This window comes from Tachypleus tridentatus, chromosome 11 (assembly GCF_004210375.1).
Source record: "Tachypleus tridentatus isolate NWPU-2018 chromosome 11, ASM421037v1, whole genome shotgun sequence".
Classification (NCBI taxonomy): Eukaryota; Metazoa; Arthropoda; class Merostomata; order Xiphosura; family Limulidae; genus Tachypleus; species Tachypleus tridentatus.
In genome coordinates, this window is record NC_134835.1 from 36,739,730 (window position 1) to 36,755,766 (window position 16,037).

At 33.4% G+C, this 16,037-nt stretch overlaps 1 protein-coding gene across 2 annotated transcripts in view; it reads left to right on the forward strand.

Moving 5' to 3' along the window:
- Window positions 1-330: 330 nt before the first annotated feature.
- The window catches only part of LOC143231938 (acetylcholine receptor subunit beta-like 1), a 69,435-nt gene continuing 53,728 nt past the window's right edge, over window positions 331-16,037 (forward strand). Inside the window, exon 1 of one of the 2 annotated variants that reach the window (XM_076466820.1) lies at window positions 331-843. In XM_076466820.1, the coding sequence (XP_076322935.1) occupies window positions 783-843 (61 nt within the window). In that variant the 5' untranslated portion in view covers window positions 331-782. The remainder of the gene's footprint in view (window positions 844-16,037) is intronic. The other variant, XM_076466818.1, reaches the window with a different exon arrangement.

A 16,037-nucleotide genomic window follows, 5' to 3' on the forward strand; every position in this document is an offset into this window, starting at 1 on the left:
ACAATAATTATTAATAAAAGTTCAACGGTGGTTATACCAAATGAACGAAAGAGACACTACCTACTAATAAGCGTGCTTATTGTGTTAATCTGTTTCACATTGTAGACAATTTTGGTTTTATTAAGGCTCAGTTTTTGGCTGCATCGAAATATTCATATAACTTCTTGAAGACAGAATTGTCGAAGCACCTTAGATTTAAAAACGAGATATTCTTTCAACAATAGAAGCACGTGACCGTAGAAAGAAGATGTCATCCAAATAGCTGAAACCAGTTACGTAATACTTAACTCCAGCAACGTTCGCCACCTTTCGGCAACAAAGTGCAGCCTGGTAATCTAATGGTCTATAGGGTGCGCTGTGCAACCACTCTAACTGAGAGAGTGTTACTCTCTTATCCCTACCGGAGATAGAACTCTCGAATTCAAGGACTGCCCTTCCCGGGGTTGTACGGAGCTAGCCTGGACTGGAACCGCTGTGTCATTGACGTTCACTGACTTCTCAACTTCGGCACGTCTTAACGTTACAGTTTTCTCTCACCAATTATGGCTGTTCTACCATGACAGGCGGTAGGACAAGTCATTACTGCTAGAAGCAGTTCTAATGTTATAAAGGAGTAATTGTTCAGTATTTCCCGCGTCCGCCTCGGCATCGTCTAAATCACGAGGCTTCGATAGCGCCAACAAATGCCGAGAGTTGAACAGTTTGTTCTGCAGTACACTATTCGTTTTGACCGCTACTAGAATATAAAGGTCTTTGTTAATCCATCCGTGTATTTGAGAACAATGACTTCACAGAGCCTTGTTATTGCTATTGTCTTCTTATTTTGTGATTTCGCAGTCCTTGGTGAGTAACTTTGTTAGAGATTTGTTTCAGTTGTTTAGATTTAGTGCAGAAGTATACGATACATGCAATCATTGGTTTCCAACTTTATTCAGAAACATTAGAATACACGATGAGTGAAATAGTGAATCTTGTTTTCTTCAAAATCACTCTTTGAAGTTTGAGTGAGTATATTCATAAATATAAGCGATTTTCTCTTGTTGAAACTTCTTTTATTGAAGAGTATGTCAGCAGCTTACAAACAAAGCTCGAGAACGTTATTTTGTTTAAATCTGAAAATCTAAAGACTTCTATGAAATTAATTAACAATATTTAGCCTCGCGGCTGGCCTGATTTTATTACTTATTGTCAATCGTGGTTCTCATGAAGTTATATTACAGTAGGAACATATAGTTACAACAGCTTCTATTAATGTATAAGTTTTAAACTGATAGAAAACAATGTGTATAGTTAAAATCTGTCAGAGATTGAAGCACAATTTGTGTCTTTTTGTCACATATGTATGTTTTCGCACTTTGTCATCAACACTTCCTTTCTTATTGAAACCTAATAACCTATAATTAAAAGGTACAACGTGGTCTTTTTTTGTGGATCGTTTTGTCTTAAAGATGTGCCTTTAAGCTTAAAGTACAGAAAAACAGCTTAATTTTTGTTGTCGCTGCTTAAAATAAAATCCTAGTATAACAATCTTATGTATATGTTAAAGGTGGTTTTGACTATTTTTGTAATCTGATATTTTTCTTCAGACTTCGCGACATTACAGAAATGGCTCTTTGTCAACTTAATCTCAGATGTTGGTATTGTTTAAAAATTGTTTAGTTTTTCAAATTGAGTTACGGTTATATTAATATTATCAATTGAAATAATCTTAGGCTTATATTTTGCAAGAATGAAACTAAACATGAAACATTTTAGGAATATAAAAAAAAATAATATATTGAGATACTTTCCTTTGTACGTCATTTCCAGAAATATTCATGTCACATGTTTGTCACTAATACCGTATACACAATTTTAGTTTCAAAATAGGCCTATATTCGTTCAATGCATTCTCGAAACGGTAGAATACCATAAGTATATGCCAGTCGTTTTTTCGTTGAATAAATAATCTTTTGTTTATGGTTGTATACCTCTAAATACTGTAGGAAAATGAAGAATTTCTTATTTAAATTAGACTGTGTGTCAACTTTATTAATTCAGGTATTTATTTTGTACTTACTAGCATTTGCTCTCTCTTAAATTATGTATAATCGAATTCATTTCAAGTTACCAATGATTTTAGACATCTAATATATGCGCATAACATAAGCTAAATGCTCAGGTATGAAATTACATTAGAAGTTTATTCTACACGGACGTCTATAATATTGTAAAGTGGATCGTGAAACTTGAGTTAATAAAAAAAATTGAACAGAGTATGTGTTACAGAGGAAGCATTTGCATCTGTAAATTTAAATTACAAAATTTACTTCGTCTTTAATTACAGACTATCCTAAGTCTATTTTATAGTCCCGAATAAATATGCAGGTATTATGAAGTTATAACTCAATAAACGTACAGTAGTAACGATGTTAATTTGAAACGTAAAACCAGAAGTAAATAACTCCTAATCACAAATCTGTAACGGGTTACTCTTGCGATTTATAAAGATAATATATGTTTTAATTTGTTAACTAATCAAAACATCAGCAATATTAGGTCCTATTTATATCATACAATATAAAAAAAAACAAAGTTCCGCCCCCACCTCCCCGTGGCACAGAGATAACCCTGAAAGCTAATAATTCTACAAAACGGGTTTCGATACCCGTGAGGAATCACAGCACCGATAGCTTCATTGTGTAGCTTCATGTTTAACTACAAAAGAAGCAAATTTCAGAAATTATGTAGGGAATAAACTTCCACGAACACTATAAAAATCAGAAAATATTCTGACAGAATTCACGAGATTCTCTGACAGTGAACTCCAGGAAGTCTGTATAAAGTATATATTATTAGATTACATCCAAGCTGAACTTCGTCCAAAATAAGTAGTTGAAACAGATGTCAATTGTACTTTATAGGCCTACGCTATACATTAACTCCTGAGTATCTCAGCTGGTTAAAGAATAAAGTTATTAAATGAAAGAATACAAAGAGTACCTAAATTGTATCTGGTCGGTTTCTCATCTTGTTTATTATCTTTTTATAGAAGCTGTCCTTGTGGTATGTTTGGTTCATAACTACAGAGAAAGGTTACGTAAAATTTACTATTGATATTATATAATGTTTTATAAAATGAACTTTGTGATTGGAAAAGTACACGTCATCTCCTGTTCAATGTAAAATATTTCTAAGGATTCCAGATTTGTTCATGCTTTTTGTTTTGAAATTTGAATTAAATGTTTTTCAGTATTAACCAAAGTATAATAACACATGATGCTCGCACATAATATACATATTAATATTAATTTAGAGAAACAACAAATCAGATCAAGGTCGTGGTCAAAACAAAGTTGCCACTTTGATATATGATATAAAGAGGTTCAAAGCTTCTATGTTAATAAGATATTTATATCGAGACATGACTCAGTATGCAGGCTGGAGCTCAACTTCATAAAAGGGTAAATATTCTGTTATAACCAGTATATAAAATTTGGGTTAGAAGTTGTGGACAAAGCCATCGCGTTACTTTACTGCGTGTCGGAAGGTTACAGAGCCACGTATGAGTGAAGAGGTAACGAGACTGTTTGTTGCATTTCTTTTGTATCTGTGCATCATATTAATTTCTGCTGGCCTCGGTTGGTTCACAATTAGGCTTAGGTGCTGTTCTGATCTTTAATTTTGAATTATTTAAGACAAAGCTAGGTTAAAGGCGACAGGATAAAGACTAATTAAGGCTAAGATTAGCCATGTTTTTGATAGGCATTGAAGTTAGTTTTTAAACTCTTTACAATTAGTCAGCAATAATAGAAAACACACGACTTTAATATGCTCGTCCAAATTGCACTTGATTTTGTTAATTAGCAGTAGGAACGTTTTGTATGTTTTGACATAGTTTTGTTACTGTATCAACCTATTACTATTTTAATTGTTCTCCAGCACTCATATATTTATATTTTGTGTTTATATGACTTTTTGTTTCATTTTTTGTTCTGTTTCTTTATTTCTGATGCACGCATGTTGATTCCAATTTGTTAACATGGCTTTGTTTTCCCTTCGTGCACATGTCCTTTATTTGTTTCTCTTAATTTATTTTCTAAATGTTTCTATGACGTTTCCTTATTTAGATGTTTCTTTGTTAGGTTTTACCGTTTCGTTGTTTAGTTATTACTTTGTCACTTTATACAGTTTCCTTATTTAGATGTTTCTTTGTTAGGTTTTACCGTTTCGTTGTTTAGTTATTACTTTGACACGTTACACAGTTTTTGTTTTGATATTACTTTTTTAGGTTTTACCGTTTCGTTGTCTAGTTATTATTTTGTCACGTTATATAGTTTTTTGTATAGATATTACTTTGTTAGGTTTTACCGTTTCGTTGTTTAGTTATTACTTTGTCACGTTATATAGTTTTTGTATAGATATTACTTTGTTAGGTTTTACCGTTTCGTTGTTTAATTATTACTTTGTCACGTTATACAGTTTCTTTTTTAGATATTACTTTGTTAGGTTTTACCGTTTCGTTGTTTAGTTATTACTTTGTCACGTTATACAGTTTCTTTTTTAGATGTCACTTTGTTAGGCTTTTAACTTTTCATTGTTTATTCATTAGTTTTGTTATATTAGACCGTTTCGTTCTTTAGCTGTTATCTTGACAAGTTACTACGTTCACTGTGTTCTTTCTTACCTTCTTTTGTTGATGTTCCTGGCCTGGCATGGCCAAGCGCGTAAGGCGTGCGAATCGTAATCCGAGGGTTGCGGGTTCACGCCCGCGTCGCGCTAAACATGCTCGCCCTCCCAGCCGTGGGGGCGGATAATGTGACGGTCAATCTCACTATTCGTTGGTACAAGAGTAGCCCAAGAGTTGGCGGTGGGTGGTGATGACTAGCTGCCTTCCCTCTAGTCTTACACTGCTAAATTAGGGACGGCTAGCACAGATAGCCCTCGAGTAGCTTTGTGCGAAATTCCAAACAAACAAACAAATTGATGTTCCTTAATTTCTGCCGATGTTCTTATAATATTTCTTGTTAACCTGTATGTTGTTACTGGTCTAATGTTTATCCACTACATTATAAGTGTCATTTCCAAATTACAGAACATTGCTTAAAATAATAAATAACGAAAATTTTAATGATAAAAAATTATAAAACATTTAAAGCTCTACATCAATTATTAAACATTTAAGAAAGAAGAAAATCATTAATAGAAAGAAACGGATTTTGTGTCGGTTGTTGAAATCACTCATTCATCGTATGTTCAACATTTCACGAATGTTCAATGTTTTGGCAGGGTTACTTTCTGTGTTTTTGTGATAATTTTCATTAGAAATGCATCTGGCATAATTTTTTGCTGTTTGTAATACAATTTATTAATTTTGATTTAATTAATAATTAAAATGCGGCTTTGTAATTTGTTGCTGCTCTTATAATTAACCACTCTTTATAACCTATGAACAAAAATATTGAGACATTATTTATATAATATTACATTATTATCTCTATATACAAGCAACATTTTCTGTTTCCATCAGTATCCACAAAATAATACTATATATATATATATATATGTGTGTGTGTGTGTGTATGTGCGCGCGCGTCTTGGGACTGTAAACATTTATAGTTTAAAAATAATGGTTGTTTTTTAAACAAAAGAATGAGGCCTATTATGAAGAAATCCACTGAACTCTATTCTACAGAGTTAACATAGATTAACTGTTGTTTCCTTGTCTTGAATAACGTTGCAATTTGATTTATATGTTGTTAGTATTTTATTCAGACATTTTTGTTTCTGTAAGCCTACTTACAACTTTGAGATTTCGTTTTAATTGAAGTACAAGGAATGCGTTTACAGCATCTTGAAAGAGCTTCTGTGGTTAAAAGCAGGAACTGGTAAAAAACGGAAAAAAAAGAGAGAGAAATAAAAGCACTTCCAAGTAAATAGAATTATTCCTCAATACAACAACACTCGTTATTTTGATATAATCTCAAACTGCTAAAAGTATTGAATGTTTTTATGTAGCATTGAGTATGTATGTTTGATGTGTTCTTATGGTAAGGTAAGTGTTGCACACAAGATTGTAAAATCTGATCAAATAGTTAGTTTTTCAGTGCTAAATAACAGAAGGTTGTTTAACCTGTTCATTTGTGGGCCCGGCACGGCCAGGTGGTTAAGGTACTCGACTTGTAATCCGAGGGTCGCGGGTTCGAATACCCGTCACAGCAAACATGCTCGCCTTTTCAGCCGTGTGGGTGTTATAATATGACGATCAATCCCACTATTTGTTAGTAAAAGAGTAGCCAAAGAGTTGGCGGTGAGTGATGATGACTAACTGCCTTCCCTCTAGTCTTACACTTGTAAATTAAGGACGGCTAGCGCAGTTAGCCCTCGTGTAGCTTAGCGCAAAATTCGAAACAAAGCAAACCATTTGTGTGTTAGAGTGTTCTGAGAAACACGATTTCAGATAATTGCCCTGGGGTTTACTTCTAAATAATGGAATGATAGCGTTCTACCACTATCATATACTTAGACTCACAAGAACTATGGGCTCAGATGTACTGTAATTTTTGTATTATAATGTATCAACTAAATCAGATCTCTGTCTGAGCTTTCGAAAATCTACGTTACCTTTGTTAGATATAGGAGTAGAGAATTCTTAGCTGTACTGTTGAATATTCCAGTAGAAACACAAATATATTAATGCTTGAAATTCGTATTAATTTGCAACCATTAGTTCTAACATTTAATCACGTAATTGAAGAAAAGAAGTTTCCCACAGACCTGCTAGTTCTGTCTTTATTTCTAGCGCGTTTCCTGAATAGTTAAAAAACACGCTATTTTTTATGGTTGTGTTCAAATATATCGAAAATAAACAGGTCGTGTAAAATGAGTTGAGAAAATCGTCTGAGTTGCTAAACTGATTTGTTGTTAATTTATTTTAGAACATACTTTTTATATTCTATTCTATTTTATATTCTACAATTACTGTCATTATGATACCATATAACGCCTAAAGTCAGTGGTTTCGAAGAAGACAATTCAAGAATATGTCTGAAGTGTTATATTCGTCACCAATCATATTTGTAGTTAGTTCAGCAGCAAACTGAACAGACATTTTCTTACTACTCTAAAGGATTAGATCTTTAACGAAACTTGTCTTAATAATACAGCCTGCCAGAGGCACAGCGGTATTCCTGTAGACTTACTCAAACTGGGTTTCGACACTTGTTATGAACAGAACAGAGACAGACAATCCACTACGTAGCTTCTTTTGCGCAATTACTAACAAACTTGTTTGCGTTTTTTCTTTTCTTGAACTACATTATTTTAGATTTTGAAAATTAAAATCAAAGCAAGCATTCTATACTGCGGTTGTTGTCGTTTGTTATTAACCACAAAGCTACACCATGAGTATCGAACCTCGGTTTCTAGCAGCCTAAGTCTGCAAACATACCGCTGTGCCACTTGGCAATGGAGACGTGAATACAAAATATCTTTAAATTCTTAGCATTCACTACACAATTAAAAGACTTATTCTCACCTATCATATCTCCACTTATCTAATATGTTCATAAGGGCTCGGATTAATGAATATTTTTTAAAAAATTGATTTTAGGGAATCTAATGATAAGACAACATAAAGTGTCAATACGAGTTGTGTGTAAATTAGTTTTAATGATAAGACAACATAAAGTGTCAATACGAGTTGTGTGTAAATTAATTTTAATGATAAGACAACATAAAGTGTCAATACGAGTTGTGTGTGAATTATTTTTAATGACAAGACAACATAAAGTGTCAATACGAGTTGTGTGTAAATTAGTTTTAATGATAAGACAACATAAAGTGTCAATACGAGTTGTGTGTGAATTAGTTTTAATGATAAGACAACATAAAGTGTCAATACGAGTTGTGTGTGAATTAGTTTTAATGATAAGACAACATAAAGTGTCAATACGAGTTGTGTGTGAATTAGTTTTAATGATAAGACAAGATAAAGTGTCAATACGAGTTGTGTGTGAATTAGTTTTAATGATAAGACAACATAAAGTGTCAATACGAGTTGTGTGTGAATTATTTTTAATGATAAGACAACATAAAGTGTCAATACGAGTTGTGTGTGAATTAGTTTTAATGATAAGACAACATAAAGTGTCAATACGAGTTGTGTGTGAATTATTTTTAATGATAAGACAACATAAAGTGTCAATACGAGTTGTGTGTGAATTAGTTTTAATGATAAGACAACATAAAGTGTCAATACGAGTTGTGTGTGAATTATTTTTTAATGATAAGACAACATAAAGTGTCAATACGAGTTGTGTGTGAATTAGTTTTAATGATAAGACAACATAAAGTGTCAATACGAGTTGTGTGTGAATTAGTTTTAATGATAAGACAACATAAAGTGTCAATACGAGTTGTGTGTGAATTAGTTTTAAGAACGGAAGGGCTCCTTAAGATGCGCCCACACTCCACTCAGACAAACCAATATTATTGATAGATTCCCTTGACTGTGTTTTACCAGCATCCTTCAGGTTCCATCATGTATTTGATTACGAAGAAATGATGTTGGTGAAAATGTTACGCTTGTCATCTCTCCAAATTGGAGATTATAATTACTTTTATGCAAAGCGAAGCCTCGATATATTGACCTACCGAAAGTATTAGTGTATGAGTTGTGGTGCTTCAGATCACCTTTATACTAATATTAAAATTCAGGAATGGTTGAAATTTAGAAAAAAACAAACTTTCAGAATATATAACAACACTAATGATGGCTTAAAACAAACTTTCAGAACATATAACAACACTAATGATGGCTTAAAACAAACTTTCAGAATATATAACACTAATGATGGCTTAAAACAAACTTTCAGAATATATAACAACAGTAATGATGGCATAAAAAAACTTTCAGAATATATAACACTAATGATGGCTTAAAACAAACTTTCAGAATATATAACAACACTAATGATGGCTTAAAACAAACTTCCAGAATATATAACACTAATGATGGCTTAAAACAAACTTTCAGAATATATAACAACACTAATGATGGCTTAAAACAAACTTTCAGAATACATAACACTATTGATGGCTTAAAACAAACTTTCAGAATATATAACAACACTAATGATGGCTTAAAACAAACTTTCAAAATATATAACACTAATGATGGCTTAAAACAAACTTTCAGAATATATAACAACACTAATGATGGCTTAAAACAAACTTTCAGAATATATAACACTAATGATGGCTTAAAACAAACTTTCAGAATATATAACAACACTAATGATGGCTTAAAACAAACTTTCAAAATATATAACAACACTAATGATGGCTTAAAACAAACTTTCAGAATATATAACAACAGTAATGATGGCATAAAAAAACTTTCAGAATATATAACAACACTTACGATGGCTTAAAACAAACTTTCAGAATATATAACAACAGTAATGATGGCATAAAAAAAACTTTCAGAATATATAACAACACTAATGATGGCTTTCTTTGTTGTTTTTTTCTGAACTACTTGTCCCATTGTTTTTCAAGAGTTTCTAAAAATGGTGGAAATACTTCTATACAGTATAATTATTCTGTAATCTGTACAAGATAATGGTACTAAATTCTATTGAGTAATCAAAAATGATAACAATGAATTAAAGTCTCAGTATTTACCCTAAAATAGGTTAAACTAATGCCAATAAAATTATGCTGCCATTTATATTGGTACAGAATCAAATATGTTGGTTTATTTTGAACTTCATGCAAAGCTACACGAAGGCTATCTGCACTAACCGTCCTTAATTTACTGGTGTAAGACTAGAGGGAAGGCAGCTAATCATCAACACCCACCACCAACTCTTGGGCTACTCTTTTAACAACGAATAGTTAGATTGACCGTCACATAATAACGCTTCCACGGCTGAAATGGCGAGCATGTTTGGTATGACGGGAATTCGAACCAAAGATTACGAGTCGAGCGCCCTAACCATCAGACCATATCAAGTATATGTGTTACATTATTAATGAAATACATATTTCTTTTTTTTTTTTGGGGGGGGGGTGGTGGAAAGGTTCGTAAAACTGTTTTACTTAATCACAACATCTTTTATGAGTATATATATTACATAATGTGGTAAGAGCTTTAAACTTGGGTAAACACAGTTTAAGTGAGTGAGCAAATAAACTTCGAATTGTTAAAATGTTTTAAGGGTAACCCTAGAATGATTTCAACATAATCAGTGGTATCCACCACGATTTTAATATCTAGTCTTGAATCTCCAGCAGAACGTTACAACAGACAATATTTGTTTTGTTTTTAAGTTTCGCACGAAGTTACACGAGGACTATCTGCGCTAACCGTCCCTAATTTAACAGTGTAAGACTAGAGGGAAGGCAGCTAGTCATCACCACTCACAGCCAACTCTTGAGTTACTCCTTTACGAACAAATGAAGGGATTGACCGTCATATTATAACGCTCCTACGGCTGAAAGGGCGAACATGTTTGGTATGACAGATATTCGAACCCGTGATTCTCAGGTCACGAGTCGAGTGTACAACAGACAAAGCTGGAAACCTGATTAAACAAGTACGGTTAACAAACTTGGATTTCGAAATAGTAAAGAAATTATAGTGATTTACGGGTAATGTACGAGTTATTTATAAACAGACAAAAGGGTAGCATTTTGCTGTCAAAACTGTCCTTGTCTTCGTGTTCTGTTTATGTCAGTTATAGTGTTGCTTACATATTATAACTTATTTTACTTGTCTTTCACTCATCGGTTCTTTGAATCATTGTATACTTGTGTTACATACAGTATTATATTTTAAACACGTGAATGTCGTGGTTATAGTAAGATGCCTCACTCTAAAAACCAAACATTTAGGTATATAAAATAATTCTCGGGTTATACTATACAAGAAATCTGGAGAATCAATTTCCCATAAAACCACTTGAATATCATTTATCCCCAAGTGGCCCAGCGGAATATCTGCAGACTTTGAATTCCAAAAGCCAGGTTTCGATACATGTGGTGGACAGCGCACAAATGTCCCGTTGTGTAGTTTTTGTGCTGAATGACAAACAAGAGTTTTGAGATATAACGTCATCAACATGGCGGACAATTATAAATATGTTTTATGCTATTCTACAAGAATTATAACAAGAAAACAGTCGTGTATGGTGTCAAATGAAACCTCTTCTGATAAATAATATAAATATGAGCATGTTGATGTTGTAGTACACGATACTATACTATTATCTTATTTTAAAATCTGTTCGACTATTTCTAAGCAAATGTTATATTTAGTTTATTTTGAATTTGGCGCAAAGTTACTCGAGGGCTATGTATATTAGCTGCTCCTAATTTAGCGTTTATAGATTAAAAGAAGGACGACTTTTGAGCTGTTTTTACCAGCAAATAATAGGATTAATTGAACCTTGTAACGCCCCAACAGCTGTAAAGGCAAATGCATTTTGTGACGGGGATTCGAAACCCACAACTCACACCTTGCAAGTCGAGCGCCACTTCAGACCAAACATTAGCAAGTGTTTTACTTATATGTTATTAAACAGCATGTAGGTATTACTGCATGGATGAAAGTGATAACTATGACACCAAACTTTGATAGATTTATTTCCCATATTCTTTAATTCCTTCTCTTAAGCCATCATAACGCAATAATTATAGGTTTAACCAGGTTACTTAAACAATCTTGCATACTGTTGTTTTTTAAATGATATGTTCTGTTCCAAAATCTTTACCTATGTCATCATATGCGTTACACTTCCCAGCTATTGGCCTAAACAACTACTTATAGAATATGACATATATTTACAGGTTCGGGGAAAAAAATGTCTTCCCTGATATCATGCATTGCAAATTTTACAGTTAGAAAATTTTCTGGACTACTTCCTAATATGATGGTGCCGATGACCCAAATGCAGTTTATGACCATCGGCTTATCTTTCCAATAGTGGGATGACATCGGTAAAGGTATCATGATATGATCACTTGACTTGTAAGACAATCACATATAGTTGTTTCTTCCCAGGAGGAACTGAAAATCTTTATCCAAACTCAGTTTTCAAATCTCTAGTTTATACCGTAGTTGTGAGTTCAGAGGGAGTCAGGTCTATATAACATCCTTACATCACTTTTATAATTGGCTTAACCAGGTCTTTTTCCCTTCTGGTAAGTTTGATATTAAGGTCTCCAAATTCGTATGTTTCATTGCCAGACGTTCAGAAACTGGAAATCTGTTTTAGAAGACTGTATAAGCGATATATACATATATAACTTTTTGAGATGTGTTTCTCTTCTATCAGTCATTTGAAGACATATCGGGTTTCTTTAACTATTAAGTACTTGTAATGACACATTAAATCTCAATAGTTGATACTGGGCATTGTTAATTGTAGTATCTTTTGCTTATTCGCAAAAGTGGCACTTCTATTATTAGTAGTCTGTAGTTAAGTTAACACCAGAGCAAGAATAATATTAAACACATTTCAAATTATCTATCATACTGATGACGTTATTATCTCAAAATCCTCAAGGATATCGATTTAATATTTATCGGATTCAGTTTGCTTATGCTCTTTTCATATAAAATTCACAGAGTTTTTGTTTGTTTGTTTGAAGTTAATCCCAAAGCTACATAATGGGTTATCTGTGCCATGTCCACTACTGGTATCGAAACCCGATTTTTAGCGTCGTATATCCGTATATATACGCGCTATGCCACTGAATGGGCAATTCACAGAAGAATATCTTAGGAAGTAAAATGTTTGTTTTGAGATAAAGTAAAAAGAAATCGCATTTTATACTGGACTATTACCGAAACAGGCTAGGCCGTTGGGTATCAAAGCCTGGAAAATTAACTGTATGCATTGTACTTGCACAGGGTTATAATTAGAATTATTCGAAGCAAAGTCAGTCTAAAATGTTGAATTCACATAGACCGAGTTTGAGTACAAGAATAAAGCGTAGCGTAGACTACCACACAGATAACATTCTTGTGTGAAACAGTTCTTATTTTTTCTTGCAAACAATTTCAAAAGTAAACGATCTGACGTCAAATGTGAGCTTTGATGTTCCAAGTAGACACACTCATTCAACACTGAATCTGTTTAACACGAAGAAGGAACGAGCTTTCCCATGAGTATTTGAATCGTCTATAATACTTCTATTCTTTAAACTATACTCCATCTGAGCAAAGAAAACAAAATAAAATATGAGCCTTAAAAAAAAAATCAGACCAAGAGTGTATGAACAATTTGATTTGTTACAGTGATGAATTGGCACTCGTGTTGTTTGAATCTTGATAGTGATATAAGGATCACTTAGTTTCACTCGAATGCAAACGTAGCTTTTACAAATGTACATAAAACTTTGGTAGGAAAGAAAACCTGCCATGAGAATTACATATAAAAATCAACAGAGAAGGAGTTATCCAAGTGTAAGAACTATATGTGACTCCCTTAAGAAAAGGGATATGCCACCTTAAAGTCTGCACAAATTTTAACAGAGAATAATTATATCGCTTAAAAAATTTGCACAATTTTTAACAGAAGTGAACAATGCCAACTATAGATATATGAATAACTTTCATCACCGAAAAATTACAATGTTTTAAGAAATGGAAATTAGTTTCATAAAAGAGATATTTACCGCTTATTAAGCACTGCACATAAAACTTGAGAGAAAAAGCACCCATGCTTGAGTTATAGAAGCCTCGTTTTATTTTCTGAAAAATTTTAAAAGTTTCCTAGATATATATGTAGCTTTTCCAATGAGACAAAATTGAAGGACCACTCATAACGTATCATTTGTAAAACAACAACAACGAATAATTAACAGCAAACAATGTTAATTTATAAGTGGTCATTTTAAATGAATGGTTTATTTTTATCTTATCATTTTTGGTTTGAAAATACACTCCGTACACTCCCTGTAAGTAGCGTTTATAAACAACGCATATCCCTGCGGCTCAACAACGTACAAGCTACCATTTATAGCTTTACAACAGTTTTGGAAGAAACGTGGATTGTTCTGTCATATTGCGGCCTGCACAATTTATTGATTCAAATCGCGAGTTACAGGTGACACACATTTTATCTCAGCACCGTCGCATCACGCTTTTACATTTGAATAAAAAAAAGAAAAGAACAAGGCAGCAAAAGTCTGAAATGGAATTTCCATTCCGTCTCTTGATTTGCTGTCAGTTTCGTTTTCTTTTGCTGTCACCAAAATAATATTGTCGCTATAGAATCCTTACAATCCCTTTTAGGAGTTAGAAGACGCACGAGGTTTTTTGCTTCACAAGTACCACGTTGCTTTCTAAATATATTGTTCCACAAGTGTTGTTGCTTGTCGGTCCTTGCTTTATGTGTAACACCAAAAATAATTTGTCTTTGAAAAAATTAATTTTCGTGGAATGCATGTTATAAGAAGCTGTTACTTGTGCATGTATTATTTACTTTACGAATTTTTAATTATCCTTTGTAAATACTGGAACCATTAGCTAAGATTATTCAACGTTTCAGTTTTTAACTTACAGACTTTGAAATTTATTGAACGTTTTTTTATCACGTAATTTTTAGCCTATGCAATTAATTTCCTAGTCCTATCTATACTTTTAAGGCAAAAGCAGTAATGGTTAAAGAATGGGATAATTTATCTATGTGTACATGTTCATATGTATATATATATATATGTTCAATTCAGACAATATTAATTTGTGTTTGTACTCTAACGTATGCAAGATGAGTTTGTGTGTTTACTTTTCGGCGTTGTATTCGTGCAAAACCTATCAAGTGAATTTACTCTTTAAGTCAGTTTGATGAAGCAAAAGTTTTTTTTTTTATTGTGGTTAACTCATTTTCGATCTCTTATATTTTATGGCAGGGGTTTAGTTTAGAGAGAGAGAAGTCTGATGAATTCTCTCCTCGACAGGGGTGGTCAGGAACGTTGTGGTTCCTCTTCGTCCCCTCACATGGAAGGTTATTTAATTTTGCTTGGAAAATTGCCTGTATTTTACTTTCACTTGTTTAAGGTGATGAATTGCGGTGGGGCATTTTGAAATTTTGAGGGGTGAAAGAGGAGAGCGAGACAAAGGCGGCACAGGAAAAGTGAGCCAGGCCGGAGCCCGAAGAGAAGAAATCAACTTAAAACAATCCGATTCAGGGCTGGACAAAAGTGTTGGCTTCACTGGGATCTAAGGATGCAAAGCCTGAGATCTGGATGTGGGGAAACGGAAGTGCCCCGAGAAAACCCGCTTTCACAGGACAAGCGCCGAAATTTTTACGTCTTGTGCCTGGATCTGAAAAGTAATACATATAAATATGAACATGTATTCACCTTATCGATGTGTCAGTGTATGTGTCGGTGCTGACGGTCTTTTATAGTGCCCTGGTGGATTGTGGAGAGCGTGTTGTGATTGGTTGGAGAGATTTGACTGTTTCTGATTGGAAGAGAGATTTCCTATAGATTCAACTAATGGAAGCCACAGGTTACCCACTTCTAATCCGAAATCTCTGTTAAGTGAAGGTTTAATAGTGTTAATATAAAATGATTCTCTGATTTCTTAATATAAAATGATTCTTGTCTTCTAGAATATGTCTGTGTCGATGATTGGTTTGTTTTTGAATTTCGCGTAAAGCTACACGTGGACATTCTGTGAAAGCCGTCCCTAATTTAGCAGTGAAAGACTACAGAAAGGGAACTAATCATTACCATCTACCGCCACTTCTTGGGCTACTATTTTACCAACGAATAATGGGATTGATCGTACCATTACAGCACTTCCACTGCTGAAAGGGCGAGAATGTTTGGAGACATGGTGATTCGAACCTGTAACCCTCAGATTACGAATTGAACGCCTTAACCACCTGCCCATGCCGGGCCAACAGATATTGGATTGTTTTTCGAGTTGCAACAAGATAGCGTAATATTATTTTCACAAGAGTTAAACAACCGGAAGATGTTTTTTTTTATTTCATTTAACAGTAACAAACGCGCTTAACATTTTAACCTGACTTTCT